This window comes from Paroedura picta, chromosome 4, assembly GCF_049243985.1.
Source record: "Paroedura picta isolate Pp20150507F chromosome 4, Ppicta_v3.0, whole genome shotgun sequence".
NCBI classification, from domain to species: domain Eukaryota; kingdom Metazoa; phylum Chordata; class Lepidosauria; order Squamata; family Gekkonidae; genus Paroedura; species Paroedura picta.
This window is the reverse complement of record NC_135372.1, coordinates 138840358-138854576: the sequence shown is the minus strand read 5'-3', so window position 1 is coordinate 138854576 and position 14219 is coordinate 138840358. Positions and strand designations below refer to the sequence as shown.

At 49.3% G+C, this 14219-nt stretch overlaps 1 protein-coding gene across 1 annotated transcript in view; it reads right to left on the bottom strand.

Annotated features, from left to right (window-relative positions):
• Positions 1-380: 380 nt before the first annotated feature.
• SLC17A9 (solute carrier family 17 member 9) overlaps positions 381-14219 on the bottom strand; it is a 28075-nt gene continuing 14236 nt past the window's right edge. Inside the window, exons 5-13 of the mRNA XM_077335815.1 lie at positions 11992-12122; positions 11302-11398; positions 10559-10655; positions 8301-8388; positions 7756-7790; positions 6806-6921; positions 5087-5142; positions 4406-4435; positions 381-3757 (exon numbers count right to left, since the gene is read on the bottom strand). Of these exons, the coding sequence (XP_077191930.1) occupies positions 3594-3757; positions 4406-4435; positions 5087-5142; positions 6806-6921; positions 7756-7790; positions 8301-8388; positions 10559-10655; positions 11302-11398; positions 11992-12122 (814 nt within the window). The 3' untranslated portion in view covers positions 381-3593. The remainder of the gene's footprint in view (positions 3758-4405; positions 4436-5086; positions 5143-6805; positions 6922-7755; positions 7791-8300; positions 8389-10558; positions 10656-11301; positions 11399-11991; positions 12123-14219) is intronic.

Genomic DNA, 14219 nt, shown 5'->3' with positions numbered 1-14219 from the left:
ACAATGATTAGGCTTACCAGACACATGTCCTGTTTTTTGTGTTTGTGTGTGTGTGTACATCTTCTTTTGGGCTTTAAGAAAAAAACTTTTTTGGCTGGGAAGGTAAGGAATATGCCTGATTGGCAGCATTTATCACAGCTTAAATAGGAGGAGCATTTAAAAATGAAATTTGTCACAGTGATCACTCGTTTGAAGTACTCAGTAGGGAGATGTTGTGTCCCCTTTTTTGCTTTTCAGAATACGGCAATCCTAGCAATGATCAAATGCATTACACAAATCCCCTTTATTAATTTACAGTACACTGTCCCCACCATTCCGCCTTTAAAATCCACAAGGCAGCCTGCAGCAATACAAGAAATATCTCCGAAAAACAACCCCAATAAAATAACGTTTCTTTATTTAGAAAACCTACATACTGCCTGCCCATTCACCGGCTCAAGGCAGCTCAGAAAGTCAAAAGAAATAAATAATTTCTTTTCAGGAACCATACAATCCCTCAATGTGAAGACCCTGTAGATCATCAACAATATTAAGACAGGCCATATAAAAATATATTAAGCAGGCTAAAACGATGTCCATAGGAACAGCCCTCAGGTTAGAAGCAGAGGATAAGATGGAACAAGGGAAAATATTTGGGCCTGGCACCAGAAGAGTTTCAAAGGGGAGGCCGTTCCAAAGGCGAGGCGCCATTTTGTTACTGGCTCCGCCTCCTGGGGCAGCCATTTTGTGGCAGTTCCACCGCCCAGTGCCAGAATCCCAGAATTACAACTGCTAGAATACAGAGATCAGTTCCTTTGAGGAAAATGGCTACTTGGAACCCAATGATGGTTTTTTAAGGTTTTCCCTGGGCACCAGGAGGGGATGGAGTCAGGATGAGATTGTCCAGATTGGGAAGCTGTCAGGAACTTCTTCCGGATGTTTAGACGGAATGTCTTTTGTATTAATTTCATCCCGTTGGTTCTGGTCCGTCCCTCCAATAAGTCTCTAAAACATTGCAGATGGTACAAACAACCACCGCATAGAACGAATTAGCATCGGTGCAATCTTGGCAAAGGTGAGCCAACAAGGTACTTTAGTAAGCAGACAGCTGCCTCGGGGATGGTGTGCAAGCTGTCGAGAGAAAACATTCAAATATTTTGAGGCGAGACTCACCTTTAGGCAAATCTAGCCTTCCCTATGAACGGGTGGCTGCCACTCAAAACTTGCCCATCTGCCAACAGCATGATGCTTTGTGTTTCCCAGGTGTCCTCTCTGCCTGCTAATTTGTCTAGTTTGGATCAGCCCAGTGGTCCATAAGAGCATAAGAGAAGCCGTGCTGGATCAGGCTAATGGCTTACATGGCCCAACATTCTGCATGACAAAACCCAGGTGCCATTGGGAGGTCCACCAGCAGAGCCAGAACTCCAGAAGCCCTCCCACTCTTGGCCTTCACAGCACCAAGGATACAGAGTATCACTGCCCCAGGCAGAAGATCATAAGAGACGCCATGTTGGATCAGGCCCATGGCCCATCCAGTCCAACACTCTTTGTGTCACACAATGGCCAAACCCAGGTGCCATCAGGAGGTCCACCTGTGCGGCCAGAACCCTAGAAGCCCTCCCAATGTGGCTCCCTGAGCACCAAGAAGGCAGAGCATCCCTGCCCCAGAGAAAGGGTTCCCTCTATACATTGTGGCTAATAGCCTTAGATGGACCTCTGCTCCAGATATTTATCCAGTCCCCTATTAAAACTGTCTATGCTTGTAGCAGCCACCACTTCTTGCAGCAGTAATTTCCATGTGAATTAGTCTTTGGGTGAAGAAGAGCTTCCTTTTATCAATTATAGACCAACTGCTCATCACTTGCACTGAGTGTCCATGAGTTCTTGTACTAGGACCAAGAGTTTCTGAAGTTCTGGCCCCACTGGTGGACTTCCCGATAATTTTGCCCACTGTGTTGGACTAGATGGGCCACTGGCCTGATTCAACATGGCTTCTCTTATATTCTTACATCTGGGGCAGTCATGCTCTGTATTCTTGGTGCTTGGTGGGGGGAGCAATAACAGGAGGGTTTTTTGGTGTTCTTGCCCCGCAAGTGGGTCTCCTGGTGACCTCTGGGTTTTGGCCATTGTGTAATATAGAGTGTTGGACTGGATGGGCCATTGGCCTGATCCAACATGGCTTCTCTAATGTTCTTCTATGGAGCAGAGGTCCATCACTGACTTTTAGGCACAAGGTATACATCGAACACTCTCTGGGGCAGCAATGCTTTGTATTCCTGGTGTTTGTGGGTAGCAACAGTGGGAGGGCTTCTGGGATCTGGCCCTGCTGGTGGACCTCTTGATGGCCCCTGGGCTTTGGTCACTGTGTGATATGGTGTTGGACCAGGTGGGCATCGGCTTCTCTTATGTCCTTACATCTGGGGCAGTGTCACTCTGTATTCTTTGTGCTTGGAGGGACTAGTAGGAGGGTTTTTGAAGTTCTGACCCCACTGGTAGACCTCCTGATGACACCTGGGTGTGGGCCATTGTGGGACACAGAGTGTTGGACTGGTTGGGTCCCTGACCTGATCCAATATAGCTTCTTTTATTTTCTAATCTTACAAGCGAAGAAGGAAAGACAACATTCTTCTTCAGATCCAAGGCACTGGGAAGCGACCCACAGTTCCCGTCTGTTGTCCTGGAGTGTCATTTTCCCCATAGAAAAAGTTCTACCTTGAGAAAAACCATCAGATTCCTAGGCCACACTGAACAGTTACTGCACTAAAGAGCCATAGAAGTTCTTGCCGTTCCATTTGGGAAAGCTCAGATTGGGTTCGGTTTCTGTTTTTGCTAGGCTTAAGAACCATGGAACAAGAACAGCCAACCTGTCAGCATGGAAGGTCTGTAGTTAGAAGAAGAAGAAGAAGAGTTGGTTCTTATATGCCGCTTTTCCCTACCCGAAGGAGGCTCAAAGCGGCCTTCACGTTCCTCTCCCCACAACAGACACCCTGTGGGGTGGGTGAGGCTGAGAGAGCCCTGATATCACTGCTCGGTCAGAACAATTTTATCAGTGCCGTGGCGAGCCCAAGGTCACCCAGCTGGATGCATGTGGGGGAGCGCAGAATCGAACCCGGCTCGCCAGATTAGAAGTCCGCACTCCTAACCACTACACCAAACTGGCTCTAGTTAGAATCATAGAGTTGGAAGGGACCTCATAGTTCTCATGAGCTTCTGCTCCTACCCCTGGAGACCATCACAAAGGCTGCCAAAAATAAGTTAAAATACTCTTTGGGGATCCATGTGGTCACCACTGCCAACCAACCAGCAGATGTTTGGGGAGAAGGATTTTTCATCTGGAATTTAAACACTGCTCCGGTTGAGAAGGAACGGAAGGCGACCAACACCATTGGTCACATGGTGGTCACGACATTTCTCAGGGCACCGGCAAAATGGTCTACCCACCCAACAATGTGGTTAAAAGGTCAGGAGGCCAGGAGATGACCTCACAGCCTATCTGATAATGCATGGGTTTCCTTCATGCCAGTGCTGTTAAATTTTGTCGCTGTCTTCTTTGAGCGGGCATTCCCATTCTGAAGCTGGTCCTGGGTTCTTCTCAATCCAGCCCACCAAAGGGCCTATAAATCTACATAAGCAGAGTCAGTATCCACTCTTTGGGCCTTCCCAAAGATCAGGAACGTACACAGTCCGAGGATGTTCACCATCGCCACGAGGTGGAACATGGAGGTCCAGGAGCCGGTGCTTTCAATCAGGTGACCAGCCAAATAAACACAGACCACACCTACGCACAGACAGGAGAGAAACCAGTCAGCCGTTCAGGGAGCAATTCCCTACCTGGTTTTCTCAAGTGACAGAATGCCTATTAAATTATTTGATTGGGTGTACATAAAGGGAGGCTTATTGGAGCGGAGAGCCAATTTCTGGGCAAGAACTTTGTCTGAATGCATTCCCCAGAGAGCTCTCCACCCTGCCAACACCAACCAACAGAAGATCCCTGGCCCCAAAGAAGTATGTCCGGCCTCAACAAGGCCCAGGGCTTTCTTGGCCCTGACCCCTGCCTGGTGAGATGAGCTTCCCAAGGAGATCCGGGCCCTGGGAGAGTTTCTTTTATTATTTATTTTATTACATTTATATACCGCCCTCCCCTGCGGCTCAGGGTGGTTCACGTTGCAATTTGTGGTGCAGTACAAGGAACGTCACCATTTAGAACATATCATAATTGAAAGCACATAACACCTCTGATATTAAAAGTTCATAATGATAAGGTGTTCAATTTTACAGCCATGTTGTTTGGGTTTTATTGCATTTGCTGTCCGTTTTATTGGGTTTATTACTGAGGGTTTTATTGGACGTCTGGAACCTGCCACGAGCCGGCTCAGAGTGGCGGGCAATAAATATAATGAATAAATGAATGAATGAATGAACCTACCCAATAAAGCTCCACCCGTGTTTGCCACACCTATGGAAAGAAGGAAAAGAAAGCCAGAGATGTAGAATGGTTCTAATTCCACAGACTTCTCTTTGTACCTCTCCTTTTTCTCCATTGGGGACCCAAGGAACCTTATAACCTTTTCTTCGCCTCCGTTTTATCCTAACAGGCTTCCATGGCACAAGTGAGGAATCAAACCCAAGTCTGCCAGATACACGTCCAACACTCTTGCCTATGACACCACCCTGGCTCTTGAAGGTTGACAGTCTCCAGGTAGGGATCTCCCAATGACAGAGATCCGTTCCCCTTGAGAAAATGGAAGCTTCGAAGGTGGTGGGGGTCCCTCCCCTTCCCACCCCTCCCTGAAGTTCTACCTCCAAATATCCAAGAATTTCCCACCTTGGAGATGACAACCCAATTTCTCCGTTCCATAAAAGGAGAGTTTCCTACCGCCATCTTTGATCATCTTCTCATCTTGTCCGCTTAAAGACTCCCTTCTTGTAGCAAAGCCTATTCTGAACTTCCCTCTACTTGAACCTCCCCAGCCAACAACAGTATCTGGTGTTCTCTAAAACAGGCACAATTTAACGCTCAGGTGCCCTTGGGGTTTATCCCATCAGTGGCCCATAACCATCAAGCCCTGGCTCTTCCCATCGAAAAACAAAAATATCCGACACTCACCAAACAACAGGCCAGCACATGACGGGGCCAGATCCTGTACGTTGACGGCAATGCCACTGTTCAGGAAGAAGGAAAGGCACAAAGGGGGGGGTGAGAAGAAGGAGAAGGAGAAGAGGAGGAGAAGGAGAAGGAGAAGGAGAAGAGGAGGAGGAGGAGGAGGAGGAGGAGGAGGAGGAGGAGGAGGAGGAGGAGAAGGAGAGTTAGTTTTTATACCCCGCTTTTAGCTACCCAGAGGAGTCTCAAAGCAGCTTACAATTGTTCTGGGAGAACAGCTCTAACAGGACTGTGACGAGCCCAAGGTCACCCAACTGGCTGCATGTGGAGGTGTGGGGAATCAAACCCAGCTCTCCAAACTAGAGACTGCCGCTCTTAACCACTACACCAAGCTAGTTCAGCCAGCACCACAGCTCTGAAAAGGAGCTACAATAGGGGGTAACTGATGCAGCCTTATACTGAGTCAGAGGACTGATGGTTCATCTGGCTCACTGCAGCCCACTCATACTGGCAGCAGCAGCTCTCTAAGATCTATTTTGGATATTGTAGCTCTGCATGCAAGCGGTTCTGGGAAGGATTAAGATAATCTTCCCACTGAGATACTTTTGGTAGGTGGCCTCAAATTCTCGTAGGTTAGATGCCAAGTGATGGCCAGAGGAATAAACAGCTTTAAAAGAGGGTAGATAGATTCCTGGAAGAGAAGTCTATCAATGGCTCCTACCCAATGGTGGCTGATGAGAACCTCCATGTTTAGAAACAAATCCAATATCCAGGAGAAAACAGCAGTGGAAGGCCTTAGCCTCTATGCCCCGTTCCTGGCCCTCCCGAGGAATGGGTTGGCCATTGTGTGAGAGGATACCTAAGGCTCTGTGCCCTGTTGTTGGTCCACCAAAGGCTGGTCCACCAAAGGCTCTGTGCCCTGTTGTTGGTCCACCCTGTGGCTGGCCCTCCAGAGGAACTGGCTGGCCCCTGTGTGAGACGGGAGGCTGGACTGGATGTACCCCTGGTCTGACTTAGCAGGGCTCTCCTGATGTCCTTAGGAAGGCCTCGGCCTCTCTGCCCTGTTGCTGGCCCTCCAGAGGAACTGGCTGGCCCCTGTGTGAGACAGGAGGCTGGACTGGACGGACCCCTGGTCTGACCCAGCAGGGCTCTCCTGATGTCCTTAGGAAGGCCTCGGCCTCTCTGCCCTGTTGCTGGCCCTCCAGAGGAACTGCTTGGCCCCTGTGTGAGACAGGAGGCTGGACTGGATGGACCCCTGGTCTGACCCAGCAGGGCTCTTCTGATGTTCTTAGGAAGGCCTCCACCTCTCTGCCCTGTTGTTGGCCCTCCAGAGGAACTGGTTGGCCCCTGGGTGAGACAGGATGCTGGACTAGATGGACCCCTGGTCTGACCCAGCAGGGCTCTTCTGATGTTCTTATGCCAGGAAGACAACCTGGGGCCATCAGCCTGCCAAATGGGGGCTCCAGCACAGTAGACCAGGCATTCACCAGGATGGTTTATAATTTATCGACTGCTTCCACCTTTCAGCAGCCTTTCCACTTCCCCTTCACAACCGCCTCGTGAGGTAGATCAAGGCAAGAGTCAAGAACTGTCCAGCCCTCCAAAGCGATGGTCAAAAGGGAATCTGAATATAGGCCAACCCAGACTTTCCCAGTGAAGCCAACACTGACCCGCCTCCACCCAGTAGGGTTTCTATAACGACAAGAGGTTTGCGAGGAACCTTACCTGTGGTTGAAGCCCTGGAGTCCAATGCAAGCAGAGGCAAACACAACAGCCCTGCAGAAACTGGAGGTGTGACCGATGCACAAGGCGAAAATGCTAGAGACACCAGAGCCGATGACCTGAAAGTAACGACACCAGAAGCGCTAGACTTAAGACGTCTGCCCTAGGCCAGAGGTAGTCAACCTGGCAGAGGCTCATGGGAATCGTAGTCTATGAACATCTGGAGGACCACAGGTTGACTACCCCTGCCCAGGTCCTGGATCCATCAGTCAGAATTGTCTACTCAGACTAGCAGCTGCTCTCTAGGACAGTAGTTCTCAACCTGGGACCCCTTTGGGGATCGACCGACCCTTTCACAGGGGTCGTGGCAGGGCAAGCAGCTTGGCTGGGGGGGCGCCATCCACACAACAGCCTTGCAGGGTAGATCGAGATAGAGCATTCATCTGTCTGGAGCAGCGGAAAAGAGCGAGATCGGCATGGTGGGACAAGAGGCAGAGCTGAACTGAGAAACCAATTTATATACAATGCTGAACAATGGATCTTCACGCCATTGGCCAGTTTCGGTGTTATTTCTGTGAAAGGACACTTGCCTAATTTTATGGTTGGGGGGTCACCAACCAGGGTCGCGGCATTAGGAAGGTTGAGAACCACTGGGCTAGGGTCCCAGGCAAAGGCCTTTTGTTTTACTTGCACTGCTCCGTCCGACTGGAGAAGCCGGGGATTGAACCTGGGACCTTCTGCACGCCAAGCAGACACTCTCCCACTGAGTCACAGCTAAGGGCTGAAACTACCTGCTATGTAGGCAGAACGTTCCTGGTTCTATCACACATGAACACTCCAGTTCCCTGGCTCCAAAGCCTCACCCACTGACCATTCACACAAGAATGTGTGCCGATCTTTCCATAGCTATCCCCTCCCCTGGACTATGACTACACCATGGTATCCCTCCTCACCTGCATAATCTTACGAGCGGTAATGGTTTTATAGCCTGAAAGCAAAAAAGAAGGGCTGTCAGAAAACTTATACAAAGTACAATAAGATAAAAAGTTTGTTTGTTTGTTTTTAATTCTATATAGTGTCCCACCGAGGTCCCTGTCCTCCCCAGGCTTTGTCCCCACATCTCAGCCTGGAGCTGGCAACACCACCTTCACCAGTGGACAGACTGGGGATCTGGCAAGCCAATTTTATGTACCAAAAAAGCCCTTGATAGACTGAGAAGGGCAGCTGTGTTAGTCTGTAACAGTAGAAAAGGCAAGACTTCAAGAGCACCTTAATCATAATGCCACTGGTCATGAAGCTCAAGGCAATCGATCCTCCTGGGCTGAATCAAGATCTAGGTTTCCTGTCTCATTACCCATGGTGATTCCTCCACCCTCGCTACCCTTCAGCATATCACACCTGCGACTGTCATTTGCCTGCTATTGTCATTCAGCCCCTGAAATGACTCCGCTCTTCAAGATGGGCTCACTTTACTGAAATGACCCCGAGGAGAACTTACCTTGACTGATAAACTGATCCGAAAGGAATCCACTCAGCAGACTCGCTGGAATGGCCACTAGCCATGGGACTACGTTAAATACCCACCCCTGAAAGATGGAAAGAAAGAAATAGAACTGTCACAATGACTTTATTTTTTTTAAGTCCTCGTTTATTCTTTAATAGATTTTGGTTTTGCCCATTAGGTCAGTATGCATTAGCACAGCTCAGGGCAGTTGACAACGTTAAAATGCACAGCATATGAACAGCTTGGTGTAGTGGTTAAGAATGCTAGCTTCTAATCTTGGTGAGCCGGGTTTAATTCTCCGCTCCTCCACCTGCAGCCAGCTGAGTGACCTTGGGCCGGTCACAGTCCTGTTAGGGCTGTTCTCACAGAGAAGTTCTGTCAGAGCTCTTTCAGCCCCATCTACCTCACAAAATGTCTGTTGTAGGAAGAGGAGAACGCAAGTGAGTCGCTTTGAGACTCCTTCAGGGAGTGAAAAGCAGGGCATGAAAACCAACTCTTCTTCTTGTATAAAACTCAGTAAAATTCTAATTAAACTAATGGAACTAGAACAATTCCGCAAGGCCCGCAAAAGAGACCTCCTCCACTAGGAATTTGGTTGAGGTCGACCAGAACGACCCCTTCCTTCCTTCCTCTGCCCCCCCCCCTGAGCCTCCCTCCCATGTAAATCATCACCTGAACCATCAAACCACAAGGCCTTAGCATGCTATATTCTGTTCCCTACTGTTCTTCTGTTTACTATTCTATTGTTCTATAGTCTATAGCAGGGGTAGTCAAACTGCGGCCTTCCAGATGTCCATGGACTACAATTCCCAGGAGCAGATGCTGGCAGGGGCTCCTGGGAATTGTAGTCCATGGACATCTGGAGGGCCGCAGTTTGATTACCCCTGTTCTATAGGATACTGTGCTATTGTTATTTCTGTTTACTATTATTGTTCTTTATAGCCACTGATTTCTCTGTACTGTTCCTGTTCCACCAAGTTTTATGTAAACTGCCCTGAGCCCCAGGGGAGGGTGATACATAGATGGATGGATGGATAGATGGATAGACAGGTAGGCAGACAGGTAGGCAGAGAAGATGATAGACAGACAGACACAATTTAAAATAAATGTTGCTTGTTCCATCTAAAACAAGTGGGGAACAGTCAATGATGAGCTTGGATGGGGAGACCAGCAGATATTCCAGCAATCCTTGGCCTCAACCATCTGATAAAGGGATTTTTGACTCCTGAAAGCTTAAACCCTGAAATTTCTGCGGGTTTCTAAGGCCCTACCAGACACCAACCTAGTGGATTTGTACACTTCACTTGTAATGTGCATATTTGATCACTAGGTGGCGTGGCGTCGCCAGGCTCAACCTTTCTCCCCACAATTTACATTTTTACCTTTTACCTTTGAAAGTGCTTAGCACCGATTAAGCAACAGGCAAGGGGCCGGCAAACCTTCGTCTAAAACATTAACGCTTCAGCTTCATCGACTGCTCTGTCCTGCGATGCAGCAGGATGCACGTTCGATGAAGACATTGGGGTGGTATTAGCATCCCAGCGGGCCCTGAACCGAAAAAAGCCCGAAACCAGCATTGGGTCGGCTTGAGTTGATATTTGGAACGGATTCCGCCAGGGAACAGCAGGGTTGCAATACAGAGGCAGGCAATGACGAACTGCCTCCGAACACCTCTTGCCTTGGAAACCTTACAGCGTGGCCCTAGGTCAGTTGTAACGATGGCAGAAAAATCACTATTGAGGGAATATGCAAAGCTGGTGAATGAATGAATGAATGAAGGAATGAAGGAATGAAGGAAGGAAGGAAGGAAGGAAGGAAGGAAGGAAGGAAGGAAATATGCAAAGCTGGTGAATGAATGAATGAATGAATGAATGAATGAATGAATGAATGAATGAATGGAGGGTGGAATGCACCCTATGGTGCAAAGCAACCTGTTATTTCCTAAGAGATAATGGGAGTATTAGTGGACCTACTCCAGCCTGCAGGTGTCTGTTATTAATCCATCTTGTTCACAGGCTCTTAGCTCACTCAAGGACCCAAGAATGTGGCAATTAGTTCTTTCTGAAGACCTTCAGTCCACAAAGCCCAAAGCCTTCATGGCCCAAAAACCCTTAAAGAGACAGACTGGGCCTTCCAGGCTGCTCTCCAGCCCCTAAATCTAAGCAAGAAGCCAAATTTGTGCTTTGGAATCCTCTCGGCAGCCCTGGGGCTTGCCTTTTGCTCCCCTCCTCTCTGACCCGCCACGCACTTACTTTCGAATCCGGGAACGTTTCCTTGAAGAAAGTTGGCAGCCAGGAGAGCAGGGTGAAGAAGGTGCTTGCGGCAGAAAGCTGAGCGACTATCACGGCCCTGCAGACACACAATGGGAGAGTGAATCGTTACGGCAGGACTATTATTTTTAGAAGAAGAGTGGGTAGAATCATAGAGTTGGAAGGGACCTCCTGGGTCATCTAGTCCAACCCCCTGCACCATGCAGGACACTCACAACCCTCTTGCTCATCCACTGTCACCTGCCACCCCCTTGAGCCTTCCCAGAATCAGCCTCTCCGTCAGATGGCTCTCCAGCCTCCGTTTAAAAATCTCCAAAGATGGAGAACCCACCACCTCCCGAGGAAGCCTGTCCTTTTAACTAGCTGGACAGGTAGTTGTGACTTTCTTACATTCTGCAGGGGGGTGGAATAGATGACCCTGGAGGTCCCTTCCATGGTTCTGTGATTCTAATTAGAACAGGGTGTCTCCTGACCCCTTTCCTGGGGGCCTGCTGAGTAGTTTTGGAAAATGGGCAGGGCCAGACAGGGCTTTTGCCCAGCACGCCTTCTGATTGGCTGTGCTGATCTTTAAAAATGTGGAATTTCAAAGGGCCTTTGAATTTCTGCCCCCCATCAGTGGTCAGAGTTGGCAAGAAGCAAAAGGAAACTAGGCACTGGGAACCAACTGTTTTCAGCGTCAAGGAACAGGGAAACGGCATCTGTCCCCCACGTTTCTGCAAACTTACCATACTGGGGCCTTTTTAAATAACTGCTTCCAAGGCACCCTGGACTGCTTCGAAATGGAGAGGCCCTTGGCTAAGTCTTCGAAGGAGAGGATGGTTTCTGCACACAGGGAACAAAACACATCGAAGCGGATGAGGGCCTCCGTGGAAGAACTACTGGCTGTCTTGTCTCCCTGCCTAGATGGCTGGATGGATTCTGCAAAATATGACACCCCGCATCTGTTTTGCTTCCTGTATGTAAATTCCAGGGTAACTAAACCATTCTCATGTCCTGCCAGAAGAATCCTGATGACTTGGGTATTAAAATAAACTACGCCGTGATTTCTGGGCTTGCCAACCTCCAGGCAGGAGCGGAAGAAGGAATGACCAGTCAGTGGATGAGTGAGAGGGTAGTGAGTGTCCTGCATTGTGCGGGGGAGTTGGACTAGATCGGTGGTCCCCAACCTTTTTATCACTGGGGACCGGTCAACGCTTGACAATTCTACTGAGGCCCGGGGGGGGGGGGGGTTAGCCTTTTGCTGAGGGACGTTGCCACCACCTGAGCCCCTGTTCCACTTGCTTTCCCGCTGGCGCCCCTGACTTCCTGCTGCTCGTTGGGGGGCGCCATGCCAAGGGGGAGCCCCAGCCATGGCGGCCGCAGGAGAGCCAATATGAGCCCCAGGGAGGGAGGGACATCAGGAAAGTGTGACTCACCTTTTTCATTGAGGAGGTATTTGCACATCAAGTACGCCCACAGCAGTGTCAGCAGGCCTGAGAAGTAGAAGACACTTTCCCACCCGTACCACTCCAGGAGGACGGATCCTGCCCCGCCCATCACCAGCGTCCTGGAAGAAAAGAGACATTGAAGGCGGGTCACTTGATGTTCAGTCTTCAAACACAGAATGGAGGAAGAGGAGAGTGAGGGAGAGAGAGAGAGAGAGAGAGAGAGAGAGAGAGAGAGAGAGAGAGAGAGAGAGGCCCCATACTGTACACGTCCACTCATAACCTGGTGAAAAGTGCTATCAATTCACAGCTGATTTCTGGGGTCTCCTTGGGGGGTTTAGGACAAGAGACCTTCAAACATGGTTGAAGAACATCCAAAGATTCCTGCTGGATTAGGCCTCCTCTGGACAGCCAACCACAGGCCACAGAGGCCAAGGCCTTCGTAAGAACTTCCAAAAAGCCCTGCTGGATCAGACCAGGGGTCCATCCAGTCCAGCCTCCTGTCTCACACAGTAGCCAACCAGTTCCTCTGGAGGGCCAACAACAGAACATTAAGGCCAAGCTCTTCCCCTGATGTTGCCTCCTGGCTCTGGGATTGATTAGTGACCGAACGCGGAGGTTCTCCTCAGCCACCGTGTATTGACATTTTGGAACAAATTCAGAGAAGGGTGACTAGGGTGGCTGTGGGGCTTTCTGGGGAGAGGTTGAGAGAGTTGGGTATGTGTCCCTTGAGGACAAGGGCTGCTAGGATAGCTGCATAAAAGGTAGACCTGTTGCAGAGTGGGCCAACTTGCTTAACTGCTGCTTTAGAAACAAAAAATTGGAGCTATGGGCTCGAATTATGGGAAAGGAGGTTCTTCTTAAATATTAGAATGCTCTTCCTGGCAGGGGAATGGCTGATTTAGAAGGTGGTGGAATCTCCGCTGGAAAATTTTAGCAAATCAGATAGGAGTGTGTGAAGGTGGGGGGCTGGACCGGATGGCCCTTGGTGGTCTTTTCTGGCTCTGTGTGATTCTGATTCTGACCCAAGCCAGAGGAAGACTGCAGAGACCCAGAGCAGCAACTGCAGAAGTCCCTAAAGAACATATGGAGAAGAATCAGCCCTGTACGTCTTGCAGCCAACATTTGGGACTTCTTGTTTGCTTTGTGTCACTGGACTCTGCTTGTCAGGGCTTGCCTTGGTTCACAGTGTCCTTTCTGAAGGGCATCGGAGATCCTGCTTCTGCAACGGCCGCTCCGTTCATAGCAATTATGACTCAGTTACACCGGTGGCTGTGCAACGGTTGGGTTTATGAGGGATTTATGTTTGTGAAAGCTGTAACACCTTGAAGGCAATTTCACAAGAGCGGTGACATTTATAGACTTAAATACCCCCCCACACACACACACACACCTCTCTCTGATTGTAAAAGATAATTCAAGAGAGGAATCTAGCTGACCAGGTTCTACTGGGTTACACATGTAGTCCCCAACAGGACAAATAACACACATACACACACACAGAGGGCCATTTGAGGTCATCGATATAGGGTTGCCAGCTCTGGATTGGAAATACCTGGAGATTTGGAGGCCAAAACTTGGGCAAAGCACGGTTTAGGGAGGGAAGGGACCTCAGCAGGGTACTGTGTCCTGTAGCCCATGGGTAGTCAACCTGTGGTCCTCCAGATGTTCATGGACTACAATTCCCATGAGCCCCTGCCAGTGTTTGCTGGCAGGGGCTCATGGGAATTGTAGTCCATGAACATCTGGAGGACCACAGGTTGACTACCTCTGCTGTAGTCCACCCTCCAAAGCAATTATTTTTGGGGGGGCCACTGATCTCTGTTGTATGGAGATCAATTATAAAAGTAGGATGTGTCCAGGTACCACCTGAAGATTGGCAACCCTACGTGCAGGGGGTAGGCCTAAGCTTCTTCTCTCTGTGTGCTATGGTCCCAATCCAAATATGTACCACACACATATGCACAGAATTTCAAAATATTCTTCTCCATCTTTCCCTGAGGAAAAGGTATAGTTAGACCCAAAAAATACCCCCAAGAATTCTATGGACATAAGGCTCTAAGAAGTACCCTGCTGGATCAGATCAATAGTCCATCTAGTCCAGCATCCTGTCTTACACAGTGGCCAACCAGTTCTTCTGGAGGGCCAACAGCAGGACATAGAGGCCGAGGCCTTCATAAGAACATCGGAAGAGCCTTGCTGGGTCAGACCAGGGGTCC